We start from the raw sequence: 20,884 nt of genomic DNA, 5'->3' as shown, positions 1-20,884 counted from the left end.
TGCAAATTGACACTTTTTGATAGTTTTTTTCACCGTAATGGGTGAATCGTATGTATTTTGGTGCGCTAAGTCCAAATATGCCCTCAGTTTTTCTCCAGCACGTAGGGATTTTCCGCAAAATGAAAATGAAAGTTATGCAAAACCCGCAGTACATATAGGTAAAAATGCATTTGAAATGAAAAATAAATATATATTATTAGTGGTGTATTTACATTTTTAAATACAATTTGATAAAAATAATATGTATATACAATAAGGATTTATAATTCTTTATAATATCTACATATTTTACATTTTTTTAATAATTATTAATTCTATATTTGAAATGTGTATTTCTTTTGTTTAAAATTTTGAGAGATGTCCTAATTTTTTTAAAGTTTGCCACAGGTGTTCATTTGAAAGGTCAATTTTTCATTATCTTTTAAAAGGCAAATATTTTTTTACAAATAATTTATAAATTGTTAATTATAAAACTTTTTCCTCACATACATTTTTCACAAAGCACTCTTTTTAGGGTGAATTGCTTTACAAAAAAAAAATACTGTCATCAATAAGGCTTATTTTCCCTCTGACAGAGATGTACTAGAGGCCATGCACAAAGACTGCGGCTTCCCACTGAAGAAACTGCATGTGGACGGGAAAATGTCCTCTAACAACCTGCTGATACAACTTCAAGCTGATCTAAGCGGGATCCCAGTATGTAAGTATATTTTATTTTCCCCACAGGCCTCTGGCATATTGACCGTTATATTTCTTAAAGACGCTGTCAGATGGTAATAAAATTCTAATAAATGGAATATTTCTGTTTTTGAAAGGTGATGAAATACGCTTTCAAATTTTGTTATTAGAAATAAACGCATCATTTTTGAAATATTATAATTTTTAATGCCTGTAAAAACATTTAAAAATGGCTCACCTTACGTTTTTTCATCTAACACTAACACAAAATGACTATTAATAAGAGTAAAATACATTTTGTTAGACAAATGTACAGGGTTTTCCAATAAGAGGTGTTATTTTGATATTCAATCGTAAAAGATCAATGGTTTCGTTGCTTGTGTGGCACATAGCGCCGTCTTGTTGAAAGTAAACGTGGTCCAGATTAATACCGTCCAATTCCGGCCATAAAAAATCATTAATCATCTCTCGATAGCGCAATCCATTCACCTTAACTGTTGCTCCAGCCTCATTTTCGAAAAAGTAAGGTCCAATGACTCCGCCGGACCATAAACCGCACCAAACAGTCACATGTTGAGGATAGAGAGGCTTTTCAACAATAACCCTTGGGTTTTCCGAGACGCAGATGCGACAATTTTGCTTGTTGACGAAGCCACCGAGGTGGAAATGGGCCTCATCACTCAAGATGATTTGCATTTGATTCACTCAAGTGAATTTTAATAATTTCAATGCGTTGTTGAAGCGTTTATCGTTCCATTTTTATTAATGGCGTAGTTTCTACTTGTCAAATGTCAAAAAATGACAGCTTCAAAAGTAACATCTACCGAAATAGCGGGCTATTCAAAATAACACCTCTTATTGGAAAACCCTGTATTATAATCATTATACTATCACCTCACTTTTTTGTCCATTTCATGTAAAAATAATTAATAAAAAGTTTCCTAATTTAACTCAAATTGTGGTCGGAATCTTTGGTTTAATAGAGGTGCACATTTTAATTCTTCTGTAGTTATCTTCTAGATTTGAATATGAAGCATGGTTTTTTCTCTTTTATTTAGACTAAAAACTCTTACAATCAGGAATGCGTGTGTAGGATGGCCTGGAGGCTAATTTTCTCTCTATTATTCTCTCAAAATGTCTCTGTTGGTAGAAACCTAACTGCTATCCCCGGTTCTGAACATGGAGGGGCAAACCCATATACTACCGACATCTGTTGGTTAAGTCTATAACCTCTAAGGGGGTATTTCACTATCTCTGATTATGTTCTGACTAAGCACTAATCCGCGGATTAGTCATTTTTTCGTTTTCACTATATCTGAATAACGCTAACGCTCGGGTTAAAGTTCGATTTGACTAATCAGTGCTCGAACCTCACGTTAGGCGCTATTCCTCGAATCAAAGATGGCGTCAAAACATTCCGAGTTTAACAGCTGAGAAGTGAGTCAAATTTTGTTGAATGAATTTGAATGCTTGTATGATCCATCCTGAATTATTTGATTGTGTTCAAAATAAGAAACAATGTATTAATTCGACACGAATCTATCTAAACATGACAGGCGTGGCAGTAGATGGAGTAACTGCAAACATTTTGCCATTTTGCCAGACTATTTCGAGTGTTATCTATCCGGAAGCTCAGCAACAATGGTGAAACGGTCGCCGTTGAATAACGAAGTTATTCTGATCTTTAAAGCCAGCCAACGGCTAGCTAGTCAGATATTTAGCCCGACATAGTGAAATACCCCCTAAGTCTTGTAGTTTGAACAATCAGTTAGGTTTGATATTTGCTTGTTATTTTCTTCACCTTTCTTCAATGTTTCTTTTGTCACAGAACTGCACACACACTTCTGATGCGATATATCTCTTCGGAGGCAAATAACTATTTATCTCTTGTTACAGACAGATCCCGGCACTGGGACATGACAGCCCTGGGAGTGGCCATGGCAGCCGGAATGGCCATGAAGGTTTGGGACATCGAGTCCTCACCACTGCCTCACGGAGAACCCTATATCCCCACCACAACCGAAAGCGGTAAATTCTTTAATACCTTTTCAAGGTTATACCCATAAATGTAATATAACATTGAAGAAGAAGATTATACTAATAAATTAAAATGAAACATGTAACAGAACAAGACACAGAAAAATTAAAAAATAACATTCTCGACTGTGAATCGAACTCAGGGTTTTACCGGGACAACGTCTTTGTCCATTGGACCTAATTTTTGTCAATCTCTTATTTCAAATTCAGAATTAACAATATCATCTTTCAACTAATTTTTCCCATATTTTGGCAGCCATCTTTTTGAATGATTACTAAGTTCTAAATAATTGGTAGTTAAAGAGGTTGTCCCGGTAAGATAGATATTCTGGGTTCAATTCTCAGTTGAGACTTTTAATTTTGAATGTTTCGTTGTTTACATATACTTTTTTCATAAAAATTCACTTTTTGATCGAGACTGTAACCGACAAATTTTGATTTAAATAAAGGTCTCATAATAGGGTTGTCTCCACAGACATACGAATATTAATAGACGAGAAATTAAGGACGAGGGGTTAAAACAAGAGTTGCGGGACGCAGGGAAGAAAGCTGACTGTGATTCGTCAATAAATCAATCTGACAGTAAATAGGGATCTCGCATTATAATATCACCATTTAGTTCTTAAAAGTAAAATCTGATTATGAATGAATAGACATTTTTACATGGGAGCGCAAATTACTCGCCACGTTATGAACAAATTTGCGAAGTCCAAATTCGGCAAAAAAATTCGGTTCTATTTTCAGAGTCGAATATTTCGTTTAAGTATTTAGTTAAGACACTTTTATAAATGTTCATAATTTACTTCCCAGCAACCAACCAGCTTTGTGTTTCGCGTCCAGACGTTTCTCGATGTGATAGTATATGTTTCTACAACTGATCCATATTATACGATGTGAATATGCTTAAAATAAAGTAAAATATTGCTTATATATGGAATGTAATATGACAATTGGGTTTATTCTCTTTTTCACATCTATTTTTACAAGTTTTCATAGCACAAGTCAACATTTTGCCGTGCTATTTCGTAAAATGAACCGATGATGCCTCGACCATAGTTCGCACAAGAATGATGACGTCACGTTTTCAAATTTCACTTGAGGCCATACGCGAGCACAGCCGGCTCCAATGGAACCGGTATGGGGAGTGGGGATAATACGCTTTTAATCACTTATGGCAGGTCTACTAATATTCATATGTCTATGGTTGTCTCCTAATTTTTTATTTTGATTAAAATGCATTGTTAACAATGTAAAATTAGTTTTCAATATTGACAAAAGTGACAAAGTTATGAGCTTGGTAAAATATATGTAATAGTGTCCCGTGAAGTCACACCCAGTACAATCGATTACAAAATCAACAAATATCTTCGGTACTACATATTCAAATTTTAATTAATAAGATACATTTGTAAAAAACGGTGACCGAATAAATCATCACAATGATAATTCATCACATCTTTAAAAAGTTATATAAAGTCATGGAAAGTGATGAAACAAAAACTTTATTAACTGGCTTAAGTAGGTTAGGTTAGGTTAGGTTAAAAAAAAATTTTTTTCATCGTTTCTAATGACTATATCACTTTTTAAAAGTGTGTTGAATTGTCACTGTGTTGAGTTATCATGGAACCGTAAAAAACATGAACTGAATGCTGTAGAAATGAGATCCCCGAGGTGTATGTGTGGTAAAACCATATATGATCGTGTGAGAAATGTGGAGATCCGCAAAGAAATGAATAAGATTAAAAAAAGGTACGCTTAGATGGTTTGGGTATGTAGAGCGAATGAGCAACAAGTGTTAGGAGAATATACGACCAAATGTGAATGGTAGCAGAAGTCGGGGACGTCCGAGGAAGACATGGCACGATAAAGTGAATCAGGCCATGTCAAGAGTCAGAATAATAGAAAAGTATGTATGAATGTGAATGAGGCAAGAAGTGTGTGCTAAGACCGAGTTGTTACGCAGTCCGTTCTCACTGCCTACCCACGAGGGAACCGGCGTGAAGGTTATTAAGTTAGTTGTAAGCGACAACCTCATTATTGGTGTTGACTCAAACTTAGGATTGTGTGTATTGGTGCAATGCACGGCCGCCGAGAGGGGTGGTTCATGGTGGGATTTGTAAAGAGGCCGCGACACGAGCAAGCGCATTACCTAATTTTAATAAATCACTGTTTAAATGATTGCATTGCATTTACAGTATAACCTTGTCAATCCTTACGAAGATACTCTCAGTATCGCCCTGGTGTAAGACCATTCATAATTGAAACATTGCTTGAAATGGCTTTGACCGCTTTGGTGACCAGGTCTGAATAGGCAGGAACTACCCCACCTTCCTCTTCCATATCTCCTTCCTCTCCCCACTACCTTCACCCTCACAGCCATACCTCAAGTGGGGATGCCGTCCTACTGGCTCCATACGGTTGCGAGCAGTTGGAACTTGTGTGCTGTTTCACATTAAAAAAACATTATAAAAAGTCATTCAAATCTATTATTACATATTTATTTATATATCCTAAAAAGGATTTTTCATAAAAGTGATACATGATGCAGTGTACATAGGAGAATATCTGTATTATACAGGAGATACTGATAGTAAATAGATGTAATCCATTGTAAAGAAGGTACAAAATACACAATTGTATAATTGTGATTACAAGTATAGTGAGAAAATATTAAGGCGATGCACTATGTCGTGTAATATTTTAAATTGAGCCGCTATCAATAACAACCCTTATGTAGATGGCGATAAGGTTTAAATTCCCGCTTAACACTATCCGCCTGTTTTGATTTATGTAAGAAAAAAACATGGCCAAAAAGTGCCTTTTATTTTATTTTGCGGATGTTTAGGCATAAATATTTAATTTTTTTTCGATCATTTTATAAATAACTTAATTTGCCACATTATACAATAAAATTATAACCGAAAATGGGTTCGTAAGTAGGAGATTTTGAACTTTAAAGCAGTTTTCATAGGCCTTATACATTATTTTTTTCTGGGCTTACAAAAAGATTTATCTAAAAAATACTCGATTATTTCAAAGGCCAAGATGTATTCTACTCGCAGTATTTAATTAAAGCATCTGAAACATTTCTAGGCGACCAAATTTTCAAACCAATAACACATGATTTTGCATTACTACGTATGGCATCGCCTTAAGAAATAATTTTTTTTAAAAACTAAATATGAAGCAACATTAGTAAAACGTAAGAGTAACATAAAGTAAAAAAAGAAATTACAACAACACTACAAATAAGACAAAACATTAAAACTAATTTACCAACGCTACTCTAATTTGTAGGATTCGACAAAGTGTTGGTATAGATTATGCTTAGTTCTATAAATGGAGTCAATAAATAAATCTATAGCACCCTCATACTTGTTGCCCAGATCATGCATCCTATTGGTCAGTGAGTGTGTCTGATAGTTGTTTGTGTATGTATTGCAGAAGAATGTTATATTTTGTCTTGTATTCCTTGTCGGCACATGGAATTTAATAGTGGCAATGATGGCAGGACTATCAATTAAGTTGTTAATGACTCTGTAACCAGAGATGTGCTTTATTTCAAATAAATCCATTTCAAATGGAAATGCAAAATGGTTATTTTCCATTTTGCATTTTTAATGCTTGTGTAAAAACCATTTTGCATTTTGCATTTTAAATGCTTTTCTCAATGCATTTTCCATTTTAAATGCTTTTTTGCAACATTCTTCCTACTTTCTCCACTCATCTTTTTTTCATAAGCCCCAAATATCAGTCGGTCCTCAACCTCACTATGAGAGATAATTTCCATTTGTCAAGTTGCTCCCTGGTAGGAGCTCTGGCAATTGAGTGATGCCATTACAAAAAATACTGAACATGGGGCCATGACGCTGTAATATTAAATGTTAGATAGCAGTTTCTATGTTTTTACATTGGCAACATTAGTCCCGCGCAAATTTTTTGTGGTTTCATAATCTGTAGTCGTGGTGTTTTTGGATTTACCATCATGTATAATGTTTGTTCTACATTGATGTCCATTATTAAATGACAAAATTGTTTAAAAATTCTATAATTATTTTAATTGTTTGACCTGAGAAACCATTTTGCATTTTGAAAATAGGTATTTTGCATTTTGCATTTGAAATGCTTTTATAAAAACCATTTTGCATTTTGCATTTTCAAATGGAAAAGTTTTGACCCATTTCCATTTTGCATTTCAAATGGTTTTGGGTACCCATTTTGCACATCTCTGTGTGTAACACAACCAATGTAACTATATAAAATGATTACTGTGTAATGTATATATAGTAACTAAATAAAAAAAACCTTTTGCCTTTACAGTACTACTGCTACTAACGTATGTATATGTATTTAATGTTACAATTTATTTTTCAGAACGCAATGCTAGATATACCAAATGGAAGATGGCCGTGGAACGGTCCTTGGGCTGGGCGTTTACCAAGAAATCTACGCACATGACAGGTCAAATATACTTTCTTTGTTCATCATTCACCCCCTCCAATCTCTGTGAAGTCTATATTTTAATATCATAAGCCCTTCTACCACAGGGATACGCAAATATCCGATACTCATTTCGTGTACTCACGTTGCAAACAAACTGTCGCGCACAGTCCGTACACTTCACTACTTATTAACTAACTAACTAACTAACCATCACGCCGTTTCCCGCAGGGGTAGGCAGAGAGGACGGACCGCCAAACAACTCGGTCTTGGCACACACTTCTTGCCTCATTCACATTCATACATCGTCTCATACATACTCTTCTATTGTTCTGACTCTTGACATGGCCCGACTCAAGTATCTGATTCACTTCATCGTGCCATGTCTTCCTCGGGCGTCCTTGACTTCTGCTACCATTCACATTTGCATCGTATATTCTCCTTACACTCCTTTCTTCACTCATTCGCTCTACATGCCCAAACCATCTAAGCGTCCCTTTCTTGATCTTACTCATTACGTTTACATCAGCCTTGCACTCTTTGCGGATATCTACATTCCTTACACGATCATACATGGTTTTACCACACATACGCCTCAGAGATCTCATTTCAACAGCATTCAATCTATTTTCATCCTTTCTTTGCCAGTTCCATGCCTCACTTCCGTACATCAGGGTAGGTACCAGCACTCCATTGTGGACTGCTAACTTCGCTTCTTTGGACAATTTTTTGTTAGCGCCTACTGCGTTCAGTCCTTCATTAATGGAGTTACTTGCATTTACTCTTCTTTCACTACTTATTTATTTATTAAATGCCCGCACGGCTTTTACAGACATAATACAGTTAAAATAGCGCAGAAATTTAATACCTAAGTACATACAATAAATATCATTTGATCATTGGATACAATAAACGATCAACTACATTTTGCACATCCAGAGTCTTAACTGCTTGGTTAATAATGGTTTACATTTCACCAATTGATACAGTTATATTTGAAGTCATAAAATGTATTAAAGCGAACTTATATTGGAATATTGTTGAGCTAAATATATCTACAACATCTGAGTATATGTTTCCCAAATTTTGGATTCGAGAATTTTCACCGCTCATATTATTTTTATTGGTAACTATCTTTATGTATGATCGAAAGATTCAACCCCAACTAAATGCAATCTAGACAGCAAAAATGAAGACATTGTTGGTATTTCATATTCGAAGTATGATATAGTTAAAAGTGACCGAGGGGGATAGAGTCCCATTAGCTCAGTGGTAGAGCGTTGCCCCGGCAAGGCAAGGGTCCTGGGTTCGAGTCCTAGATGTGACCGTATCCTTTTCTGATTTTTCTGTTTCAGATTTTCGTTTAGAAATCGCTAATATTGTCTTCAATAATTAAATATTACAATTTGAGGTTTTACTCAATAATAAAGTTATTCCAAAAAATAAATTAGTTTTTATTAGTGGCAGTGGTGTTTAGAGGACTCGAGGAAGACTTAACGCATTATCTCTGCAGTGGAATGAGATAAGGATGTAACGTGGATTGTCACCGCATATATTAATCTTACCGTATTCTGGTAATGTGAACCACCATAGCTTGCAGCAATCATGGGAATTGAAATGAACACTCGGAATATCAATTGAGATATAATAATATGTTGTATATTTAATGTAAACTTTAAATACAAGAGCAATTCAATTTTCAATTCAATTAGTTTATTCCTTTAAAAACATTACAAAAATACATTTTATTTCGTTTTTGTACATTTGTAAAATGGTATTACATAATAAGTAAGCAGTGTATAAACTATACCAGCATCAATAGAGCTTGCCTTTTAAAGGCAGCTTCACCGATGCTAAATATGTCGATATCCGAATTAATTCTGTTCAACAGCAAGATTGCTCTCCCCACCGGCATGACCTGCAGGCAAGTTGGTCCTGCAGGCCGGGAGATAAAACAGTCTATGGTGTCGGTGACGGAGATAACCATCAGGAACAAAGAGACTAATACTCTCCATGAATCAGTTTGAAGAAGTGTGATACAATATGCACATCTCTTCTGACCCGTAGATGGTTCATACCGAGCATGCCCAAGAGAAAGTCAGTAGGATAGAGCCACGGGTAGTAGCCATACTCCCTCAGGTAGAGGAATCTCAGAAATTTCTTCTGCACTCTCTCCAACATAAGGGAATACTTCACCTGATGTGGGCTCCAAACCACCGACCCACTCTCAAGCCTACTCCTAACCAACGCAATGTATAGCACTTGGAGAACCCGGGTGTCTCTAAAATTCATCGCAGTGCGTAGGACGAAGCCCAGCATTTTCAGTGAAGCACTACACGTCATTTCGATATGAGTATGAAATGTCAGCCTACTATCAAACATGATGCCAAGATCTTTCATAGTGGAGACACGTTTTAAACTTCGGGCATTCATGGTACACCGGTAAAACCAAGTATGACGTGCCCGTGTGAAGCAAGGACTCACATATAGAAAACAGGGGTGGTTGGCTAATTGAAAGCACAAACGTAATATGAACTTGGCCACGACATTTACTTGTAAAATTATATTAACTTAACATCTTAAAATAAGACATCAACAATGAGCGCCAGTCTAGAAACTAATCTAAACAAATTTATAAACATGATGATATCTATAAATTTTGTGTCTATTTCATAAGGATTATAAAAATGTCTTACGTGCGTGAATAATCTCCCGACAATCAAGCAGCTCATCCTCAGGTGTGTTCCCCACCGGCCTCGAAAACCAACTGACCACTTCTCTGAAACTCAACGCGCAGAACAAATTTTGAATCCTTCGAGTGACAGCTGTAATTTAATGCCAACGCGTGTCTAGAAGTCATACTATGTAAGCGGACGGTTCCTACCGCTACAAGGAGTCGATTTAATTTAGTTTTTTAACATTAACAACATGGTATGTATACGGTAGTGAATGGTAGAACAAGTTGGGGATGCCCGAAGAAGACTTAAATCATTATCTCTGCACTGGAATGAGATGTGGAGTCGAATTAAAACCATTATAATGTAGTTTTTTTACAGTAACGATATGGTGTACAGTAGTGAATACTATATGAAATGTCGGAGACACCCAATGAATCAATACTTAAATCCTCAGGCCTCAGCCATATTCTGTCAGACCGTCGGAGTATTTCCGCTTTGTAATAAATTCCAAATAAAATAAATATTTCTAAACTTATCCAAAAATTAAAAACTGTTTCTGACCGGTGATAAAATACGCTCTCATATTTTATTATTACAAATAAACATATATTTTTTTAAATTTTAAAATTTTGACTGCAAACATTAAAATAAATTAAAATGGCTCACTTTACGTTTTTTTGTAACTAAAATCACTGATTATGACAAAATATATAAAAACACACTTATTTTATTAGACAAATGTATTACAAACGTTATTGGCACCTCACTTTTTTGTCGTTTCATATAAAAATAATTAATAAAAAATTCACAGCATCTCATAAGTTTTTTTTGTTTTTTTTTCAAATTGCCGTACCTTTGGTTTCATAAAGGTGCACATTTAATCATTCTGTGGTTAATTTCTTACAAAGATTTGACTATAAAGTGTGGTGTTTATTCATTCTAACTCCGTTTAGATCATATTTCTCACCACAACAGTAAGGAAGTTACAACGATTACTGCCATGGAGTTGTTCCCAAAAGCGAACAAATTAGCCGAAAGGGTTAAGTGTGGTTTTATCAAATGAGGCGAATGTGATTAACGAAGAAAGGGTTGTAAGGAGAATGTATGACTTGGAAGTGAATGGTAGAAAAATTCGAGGACGCCTATTCATGTTTCTAATTTATATTTGTTTTCTCTTTACAGATGAGAGATACAGACTTCTGTCTTCTATTCCTTGCTCCCTGTTCATCATTGGAAGTTTTACAATGCTCATATTATCCGAGGCTTTAGCGCAACGGTGATTAAATACCAAAATACACTTAAAAAATAAACTATAGACAACTAGTAGTCATAATTATAACATTACCATAGATAAACTTCACAAGGGATCCTAATTTAACCTTTTCTATGCGGCTGTCGTACATGTCATCCATTGAGTTTCACAAAAACACGTACATTGTGTCGAAACGTGCTACGTGATGTGATATATTGCGTTGTAAAGGTTGAAATTCCAAAAAACTTAAAGCATGTCGGCAGTAAAACTAAATAATTATATTGTATATTAATAAAAATTCAAGGCTTTGTTGAAATATTTCGTTCCTGTCTTTATAACCGGCAGATATAAGTTTGTGGTAATACACTAAAAACCTTTATATATAAGTTGATTAATTCCGAGACGATCTGCATAATCTTCCTTAAGAACTCAGGCCATAGGCATACTGTGCTATCAACCTTATTCCCTTAACACAACGTTTGCGGGTAATGATAGATATATTTTGAACGAAATTCGTAATATTTTTTTAATAAAAATAATTTGTAACAGCGGAATGTAGGCAGATTCGCAAATCGAGAACGTCTTGAATCAAAGAATATTGCTACAACACTTATGGTTACCGCTATGTTATTGTATTTCAAGTGCATGTTTTATGAGCACAGTCTGCCATCTGGCGATAACTTTACGAAAACAATAATTCTATAAATTGCTGGGTACCTAATACACATTCTCACGAGATCTGGCGTCTAATTTTTACTTCACAGAATAAAAAAAGGTTTTGGCGTTTCCGCCGTCTACCAGTAGCACGAAAATTCAAAAAAAGCTTTAAAGCGTTTCCCGCTCTCTACCAAAAGACGCGTTTAAGTGGCTCCCGCAAACAATGTGTTAACAGTAGCCCTGTCGCTTTTATAAAGTTAGCGGCAAAGATATTAGAAGAACGAGATGTGCTATGAGCAGTTCATACTGTGTGGAATTTTTTTGCCCAGTGTCGCCGGTTTTGTTCACCAATACTACCGCACACCTTCGCTTACGCTAAGGTATCCGCACTAATACATAGAACAGATATCTGTGCGTACACGTCCCGATACCGTTCAAAGTACCCTAATTAGGTAGTACTCCGCCTACGGTCCGGCGGCCAACATAGCATATCTCGTTCTTCTAATATCTTTGGTTAGCGGAGTTGTCATTATGTTTCATTCTTCCACAACATGGTATTCAACTCCTCAGGCATACCTTCTTCCCATTAAGGCGGGACATTGACACCAGATAATAATAATCATAGATAAATGGGTGTTTACATTTCCTACACCTATTAGTGTTTGTTTTTCACTCCCAAAAATTGCACGTATCTTTCTGATGGATAAATGATGCATGGCCTGTATTAATAAAGATGGCGGTGGTAAGCTTCAATATAACCATAGATATGAGAAGTTTAAGACTTGTAATCATTTTAAAACTTATTTTGTCTGCATTATTATGACAGATGGTAGAGGTTGGTTGTTACACATTGGTTTTGAATCATAAATCGAATGTCTTAATAACAGACTTGTACTATTGTTTAATAAAGGAATTCATCAGTTTATAGGCAAAGAGGGTATAATTCCGCAAAGTCATATCTCTGTATGTAATTTATTATTAAGTGAAAAACCTAAGACAAATAGATCATTCCTTTAAAGTACGATTGATTTATCAATATCATCCAAAAAGTTTTTGTTTTTGTTCATTTCTACTGCAATTTTCACACTTATATCTCGAAACTTAATCATATCTAAGAAAAAAAAAATATTACTAAGGCCTATCGTACACAAAGTTGCTTACAAATTACGTGACTGCGATGCAACCATAAGTCGCCTGTGATGGTTTACTCTTTAACCCTTCAAGTCTCTAACATAATCTGCCAGATGGTTGGAGTATTTCCGCTTTAATAAATATAGTAATTCTAAATGTATCGGAAAAATAAAAGCTGTTTTTGAAAGGTGATGAATTAAGCTTTGAAATTGTATTATTAGAAATAAACATATAATTTATGAAATAGTAAAATTTTTAATGCAAACATAAAATTTTTTGAAAATGGCTCAATTTATGGTTTTTGTAACTGAAATTATTGATACCAAAAAAAAAAAAAAACACAGACGCATTTTATTAAACAAATAGTTTCTGTACACTAACATGCAACGCGTACTTGTAAATATCTCTGTACGACAGGCCTAAAGTTATCGTTAAACGTTATCGATAAACGTACTGTGGTCCTAGTTTTACTAATAAAAGTTACGCCTGTCTAAAATTTCGCGGTATGAGCATGAAACGCAGAATATTTAAGTTCTGTGTGCCTTTTTGAATGCTATTACATTATTAAGTTTTAGAATTTTACTGCCATAAAATTTGGTTACCTTTCTAGTTATTAAATATTAAAAAAAAAACATAGCTTAGCTTATAAAATCCTTGTCACATGTATTGCAGACAGATTTGACCCTAATAAAAGCACTCACATAGATGCATTGCTTGTATATAGCATATTTAATACTTGTTATTTGACTCGAGAAAGAAAAAATTCAATAAAAAAGAAAAATAGTTCAATTTTTATCTCTAAATAGTATAAAATAAAGTCGCTATCCGCGTCTGTCTGTTTGTGCGCTTAGTTCTTCGAAACTATGCAACGGATTTTGAAAGGGTTTTCACTGTCATTTAGAGAATTTTTTCTCGAAGGTTTACATATATGATAAAGGGTTTTTTCCAATAAGAGGTGTTATTTTGATATTCAATCGTAAAAGATCAATGGTTTCGTTGCTTGTGTGGTACGTAGCGCCGTCTTGTTGAAAGTAAACGTTGTCCAGATCAATACCATCCAATTCCGGCCATAAAAAATCATTAATCATCTCTCGATAGCGCAATCCATTCACCGTAACTGTTGCTCCAGCCTAATTTTCGAAAAAGTAAGGTCCAATGACTCCGCCGGACCATAAACCGCACCAAACAGTCACACGTTGAGGATAGAGAGGCTTTTCAACAATAACTCTTGGGTTTTCCGAGCCCCAGATGCGACAATTTTGCTTGTTGACGAAGCCACCGAGATGGAAATGGGCCTCATCACTCAAGATGATTTGCATTTGATTCACTCAATTGAATTTTAATAATTTCAATGCGTTTTTGAAGCGTGTATCGTTCCATTTTTATTAAAGGCGTAGTTTCTACTTGTCAAATGTCAAAAAATGACATTTTCAAAAGTAACATCTATCGAAATAGCGGGCTATTCAAAATAACATCTCTTATTGGAAAACCCTGTATTTATAGAAAGTAGAGAAATGTCGATGTTTTATAATCAAGACGTAAAAATATATTTTTGGGCACTACATTGCTAACGCTGGGTAAACCTCATGAGATATATCAAAATAATGTAGTATGGAATTGTATATCTTAAAAAGGCCTACAGAAAATTCCGCAATGATTTATGTCTCCTAAGGATAACCGGATAAACGTCATATAGTATTACATAAAAAGAACACACTATAAAACTTGTCAAATATGTATTCACATTCTTACATATATATAGTGTAAAGATATATCCACCAATACATACAATCCTATTTATGTATTGTTTGGGTCAGCTCTAATTATTACGCCACCTATATATATTATTATGTTTATTTAAAATTCATTTTCGTTGTTACAAACAAATTGTCTTGATGCTAGTGAAATTTGCTCAAATTATTCATTATTATTTGGTTTGTAGGAAAAATTTACTTTAAAAAATACTGGACTACCTTTTTACACGGTGGATACGTTCCACGCAACACCCTGTAAAATAAACTGTGTAAATAAAGCTTATTGTAAAAGTGTGGAAATCAAAAGATATAATTCGTTATTGCTTATTGTTTATTAGAATAAAACACAAATAACTTTGTTTACATCACTTTAACCACTCAGAACATTAGAACGTCAAAAGACGTAAATATGATAATAGCGGTCAAGACATTAGAACGTCTTTTCACGTAAACGCGCGAGATTTTACAAAAATCGATTTATTTCCATCACTAGTATATGGATTGCCATGATTTTAAAAACAGAGTATCGATAATGAATAACGCTACGCGTCTGTATTCAAGAATATCTATGGAACGTAGAGTTGCATTATCTAAGCCGATTGAATCTGTCATCTTGTTCGTTCATAATTTATTGCTTTTCTAAATAATTTATTAAAAATATTTTAGTTTAAACGGTTAATATTTTGAGGTGACTAATAGTTTTTAATTATATTTCTTCAATATATAAAGTGTTATTTCTTTATGATACTCAGAAAAAAGTACATTTTTCAAAGCTTTGAAATAATTGTAAGCGATTTTTACATATTTTTGACGTTTTCATAAAATGTATATTTAGAAACGCAAATATTTACGTATTACAACACAATGCGATAGTGGATTTCATAATCTTTCCAAAACATTTTTTAGAATGAGGCTACGTTTCCCAAAACGTGAGTTATGAAGCTTTTAGCAAAACTCGTAAATAACACAAAAATTATCACATTTTGACAGTTCTCAAAGGAACACATAGTAGATAAAAGTCTTTGTCTGAGAGGTTAATATATATAACCTCTACATGTTTCATGATCAATGTTCACCTCATCAGTAGCAAAAATTCAAATGTAATCTATATTTAATTTTTGAATTTAGTATATACTTCCTCCTGATGAGGTGAACATTGTTCATGAAACATGTAGAGGTTATATATATTAAAGTGATGTAAACAAAGTTATTTGTGTTTTATTCTAATAAATAATGACATCACAAACTGATAAGCTTTCAGAAGAAATTTTCTTCGAAAAATTAAATGCTTATTGTTTCTTAATATTCTTTAGAAAAATGACTAATAATGACGATAATAGACGAACCTGACTATGCCCATTTGGTATGACATCTAGGAATGTAGAACTGTGTTATTTCGATACTGTGTAAAAAGGGACTTCCGTGTATGATGTTTAACATTGTATTATGCATATTTGATATTATTACAATATGTGATTTGTAGGCCATTGAGATAAAATACATAGATTGATTAATATTGAAACAATATTTTAAATATGCATCAGTAAAATGCAAGAAAAAATAATATAATTTTGTGTTATTTCACAAGTTATTAATTTAAAATAATAAATAGTATACTTTGCTTGAAATGGCTTTGGCCGTGTTTGGTGGTCAGATCTGAATAGCAAGGTACTTCCCCACCTTCCTCTTCCCCATCTCCTTCTCTTACCCCGATTGGGGATGCCATAGTCTCACTGGCTCCAGATGGTTGGATTCTCTTGCTCTTATGTGAACGTGGTCAAATATTGTCAAAATTTTTTGTTCAACCGATAATAAATTTCACTATCCTGTCTGGGGCCTAGGAGTCGAAAGGTCTGTAATGTAAATTGGTGACATCAATAGATCACGCTTTTGCCGTATCTTTTCAGTATCCGTCTCTCTGTGAATTGCATTTCAATGGCTAACTATTATTTTGCAATGAAGTTGTGCAATTACTTTTAAAACGCATGAAAAACTGTGTATTTGTTATTTTTTTGTTTCTTTAAACTTAATAAAGTATTTTTTACTCAATATTGTGATTTGATTTTATTGTAAACATAACTATAAAACTATGTTTCTTTTTTTTTTACATTAACTCCACCCAGACAGGACTTTTTAATGGAAGTAAGGAGCAGAGGCGGTTCCTTGGTACGTGCATTTGTGCATTGCACTGCTTGTCTTCAATCTCCACATAACAAATTACAACGACATCTGTGCCCCAGTGATCGATGTAAGAAATTCGTAATTCCCGTCAGGTCATTATTTGAGCTATCTTCTAGTAAAAAAATCCCGCGCAAGAGCAAGCGGTCGTGCATACCCCGATATGCACAGAACCAACTTTTACCATACTACTAAAACAGCATCGGCCGGTATCGAGACAGCCCGAAGTAGCCGAAACGGTGACATGAGCGAGACAGATTTCACTCTTAACGTCAAATTACGTGTTAGAGCAGTGCAGATACATAACCCATCCGTCCATTATCGAAGTGCTTTGACGGCGAGTGAATTTCGCATCACTTTGATCATGCGTAATCCAATGCGTTTGGAATGGATTCGCTTAGAAATACTAATGTTCAATGTTAACGCAACAACATTAACACATTGGAACTCGTTCGCGGTGAAATCAAATGGTTTCGCTATATTTTCAACCATGAATTGAGTGTCCTTTATTTTCAAGATAATTTTGTATTATTTAATCAGTTATTTTACAAATATAACTTAGAAGCAGTGGCGGCTCGTGACTTTTGGGTGTACTAGAGTGCTAATATTATAAAAAATGGCATTTCTGATGTTGTTATAGCTGAAAATGATTTTTTATTTTTTTTTCGAAAATCGATTTTTTGTATGAAGATTTTCAGGAAATTTCAGTATAGCCGTGCGCCGCACGGAATTCCTGAAAATCTTCATACAAAAAATCAATTTTCGAAAAAAAAATAAAAAATAGTTTTCAGCTACAACAACATCAATTAAGCCATTTTTCGTAATATTAGCACTCTAGTAACCCAAAAGTCACGAGCCGCCACTGCTTAGAAGATAGAATGAATTGCAGTAGGTGTTCCCATTCTTAATTTGCTCCACCTAAATTACAGACTAGGTACATTTTAAAAGTGAAATGCACTGCTGGTAATTACAGTCACGGGCCGCGTCTGGTAAGGAGAGGAAATTCTGGGAAGAAAAAAGGTATGAAGGGTGTGCAGGAATCTAGAGGTTATTGTTAAGCATAAACACTATCGGACATATCGATATGGGATCCACAGATATCAGAGTTACTGAACTTCGTAAAGTTCCGAGTGCGGAAGAGGGAGAGTAGATGCTCCACTTCCGAATGCCACGGGCCACACGGGAGCGAAAGAGACAAACATGTTTTGTGGTATTCGAAAGATTTCACAGTGTAAGAGTGTGAGAACCGATGCTTCCTTGTCACGGGTCCTACGTCCTATGGGGGTGAAAAGGACAAGTATGTTTTGTTGCTTATCAAATTGTGTTCTGATATTGACAGCATTCAGGGTTTAGTATTCACCATAATATCTGATATTACAAAATATTTAGTATTGCCGGTATCGGTATAATATTTGATATCGATTGTCGGCGCTGTATTGTATCGTTTCAAGTTCCAACTCTTGTTCTACACTCTATGCTCCGAGACTGTTAGGCATTATTTGATTATACAGGGTTTTCCAATAAGAGGTGTTATTTTGAATAGCCCGCTATTTCGGTAGATGTTACTTTTGAAGCTGTCATTTTTTGACATTTGACAAGTAGAAACTACACCATTAATAAAAATGGAACGATACACGCATCAACAACGCATTGAAATTATTAAAATTCACTTGAGTGAATCAAATACAAATCATCTTGAGTGATGAGGCCCATTTCCACCTCGGTGGCTTCGTCAACAAGCAAAATTGTCGCATCTGGGGCTCGGAAAACCCGAAAGTTATTGTTGAAAAGCCTCTCTATCCTCAACGTGTGACTATTTGGTGCGGTTTATGGTCCGGCGGAGTCATTGGACCTTACTTTTTCGAAAATGAGGCTGGAGCAACAGTTACGATGAATGGATTGCGCTATCGAGAGATGATTAATGATTTTTTATGGCCGGAATTGGATGGTATTGATCTGGACAACGTTTACTTTCAACAAGACGGCGCTACGTGCCACACAAGCAACGAAACCATTGATCTTTTACGATTGAATATCAAAATAACACCTCTTATTGGAAAACCCTGTATGATATTATTTTTAACTGATAGGTATTATTGATCATTTTGATTTACGTACTGGGTAGAAAGCGTCGAAAAAAGATGGCGCCACTTCCGTCCGCGACTCGCATAGCGATGCTTCCAGTATGTAGATATATTGTCCTAATATCTGGTAATAATGAATCTATTTAATACTAGCATACCAATATATCAGTATTGGGCAATGCCGCTAAAGAACAGTGTTTAACCCAGGATTACAGTGTGTCTAGAGTGACGTATGAGTCCATCCCTCCCACTGCATGTGCAAGACGATGAGTCGAGAGAGCCAGACTGGAGAGTTCAAAGGATCTCCCTCCCGAATCAGCCCACCACTTAGCTGGCATTCACCGTCAAGACCTGGACAAACCTCACCGCATGAATCAGGGCACTTCTGCTAGGTTACAAAAAGTAGTGAACCACTTGTCATGATCTATGGCAGAGGTTTTGTTTATCCAACGAGTGATTCCCAGTGGTGGTACGTCTTCCAAGTTTCTGTTTCTTTAAGCGGTTAAATTTAAATAAAATATATTATTTTTTATGGCCGTTTTTGTGAAAAACTACATCAATAGCGTCACGCAAATTTATAAATTATACCAGGAGGGCAGAAGTTTGAAGCGGTATTAATAGGGTGAAGCAACGATTTTTGTTGTAAAATAAACATTTTCTTAATTAAAAGTTTTTGCATTTCGCGTGTTTATAATAATCATAAATTTGGGGGGCGGGCATGCGTACCGTCGCCCCGGGAACCATTAATATATAGTATTATCCCTTTATTTTTTAACGAGTAATTTTTTTTAATGAAATTAATTTATGTTTGAAATGATAACTTTTTTCCTGCAAAATAATAATTCTTCTAAAGCCAATTCTGCGAAAAATTACCTCAAGGACACTGTAATCTACCACGAGCACAGAAGTTTGGGAAAGTAATTTTGCTATTAAAAAAGAATTATTTAATTGAATTTTTTTTTCAAATATACATTTTTATTAAAAGTTTTTACATCTTGCGTATGTATAAAGCAATGTTTTTTCCAAAATTAAACTGAAAGCTTTGGATCAGCAGAAAGTGTTCTGAATAAAGCTGTGGGACTTTTTAAGAGTGTCGGTGACAAAAACCGTACATACGATATGGGTATCAAACTACACGTCTCAACCTACACAACCCGAATGGCTCGGTGAAAAAATGATCAGTAAGCTCCTTGGCAACTTTTCTTTTACAAATATTCATTTCTTTTTTTAAATTTTGTAGTCCCACACTCATTGCTTCATTCACATTCAAACATCAAAAAATCGCTTAGCACTTTAACCTTTCCCCATTTCCCTTTTCTGTGCTAAAAAAATCCACGCGTTCCGGTGCTGTATAGTCAATACACATCTCAAAATAAGCGATTTAATATCGGAAAATATAAATATTCATAGCTAATCGATTATGTTTATTATATTTTATATCAAAAGTGATAATAATTGTAATTTAATTGCTGAAAACATGAAAAAACTATCGGCAGATGCTAAAGAAACGTGCGAGGGGTCCACATCTAACGACAGTTCGCGGCCAACTGGCTAGCGGCTTGCGGCTGGCACAAACACAGCTGTGCGGTCGTAGGTATCGATGGTGTAAATCAAAATACAACTGCAGACGTGTGGATGTCTCATGTTTCAGCATAGCGAATTAAAGCGGGACATCAATATCTAAAGCTCAGAAACTTATAATAAAGATTATCCTCAAACTACCAATCACAAGCAGTTCGGATGAAATCTTTAGGAAAATCTGTGTTATGGACATAAGGCAACTTTATGCCAAAAACATACTAACATACCTCTTCAAACACAAAACTACTTTTGACAATGTCCAAACTGCTCGTGATACTAGAACCAAAAGACATAATTTCTTACAAATCCCTTTCGCTAAAACAACTTTTGGCCAGAGAAATTTCAGATATTTTGCAACAAGGCTATATAATGCTCTCCCACTAGCCATTAGGCTGAACAAATTTTTTTCGAAAT

The 20,884-nt window shown here is 34.9% G+C and overlaps 1 protein-coding gene and 1 non-coding gene across 4 annotated transcripts in view; both read left to right on the top strand.

Annotated features, from left to right (window-relative positions):
- Positions 1 to 11,907, top strand: part of Gk2 (Glycerol kinase 2) — a 124,435-nt gene extending 112,528 nt beyond the window's left edge. For all 3 annotated transcript variants that reach the window (XM_089649651.1, XM_089649650.1, XM_089649652.1), the window contains 4 exons: positions 576 to 700; positions 2,575 to 2,706; positions 7,090 to 7,176; positions 11,016 to 11,907. In XM_089649651.1, the coding sequence (XP_089505777.1) occupies positions 576 to 700; positions 2,575 to 2,706; positions 7,090 to 7,176; positions 11,016 to 11,113 (442 nt within the window). In that variant the 3' untranslated portion in view covers positions 11,114 to 11,907. The remainder of the gene's footprint in view (positions 1 to 575; positions 701 to 2,574; positions 2,707 to 7,089; positions 7,177 to 11,015) is intronic.
- On the top strand, positions 8,411 to 8,482 carry TRNAA-GGC (transfer RNA alanine (anticodon GGC)). Its single transcript has one exon. It is a non-coding gene; the product is annotated as a tRNA-Ala (tRNA).
- Positions 11,908 to 20,884: the final 8,977 nt, after the last annotated feature.

Source organism: Hesperophylax consimilis, chromosome 30 (assembly GCF_061612785.1).
Source record: "Hesperophylax consimilis isolate HC1 chromosome 30, BYU_Hcon_1.0, whole genome shotgun sequence".
In the NCBI taxonomy this organism is placed as follows: Eukaryota; Metazoa; Arthropoda; class Insecta; order Trichoptera; family Limnephilidae; genus Hesperophylax; species Hesperophylax consimilis.
This window is presented reverse-complemented; position numbering and strand designations above follow the sequence as displayed.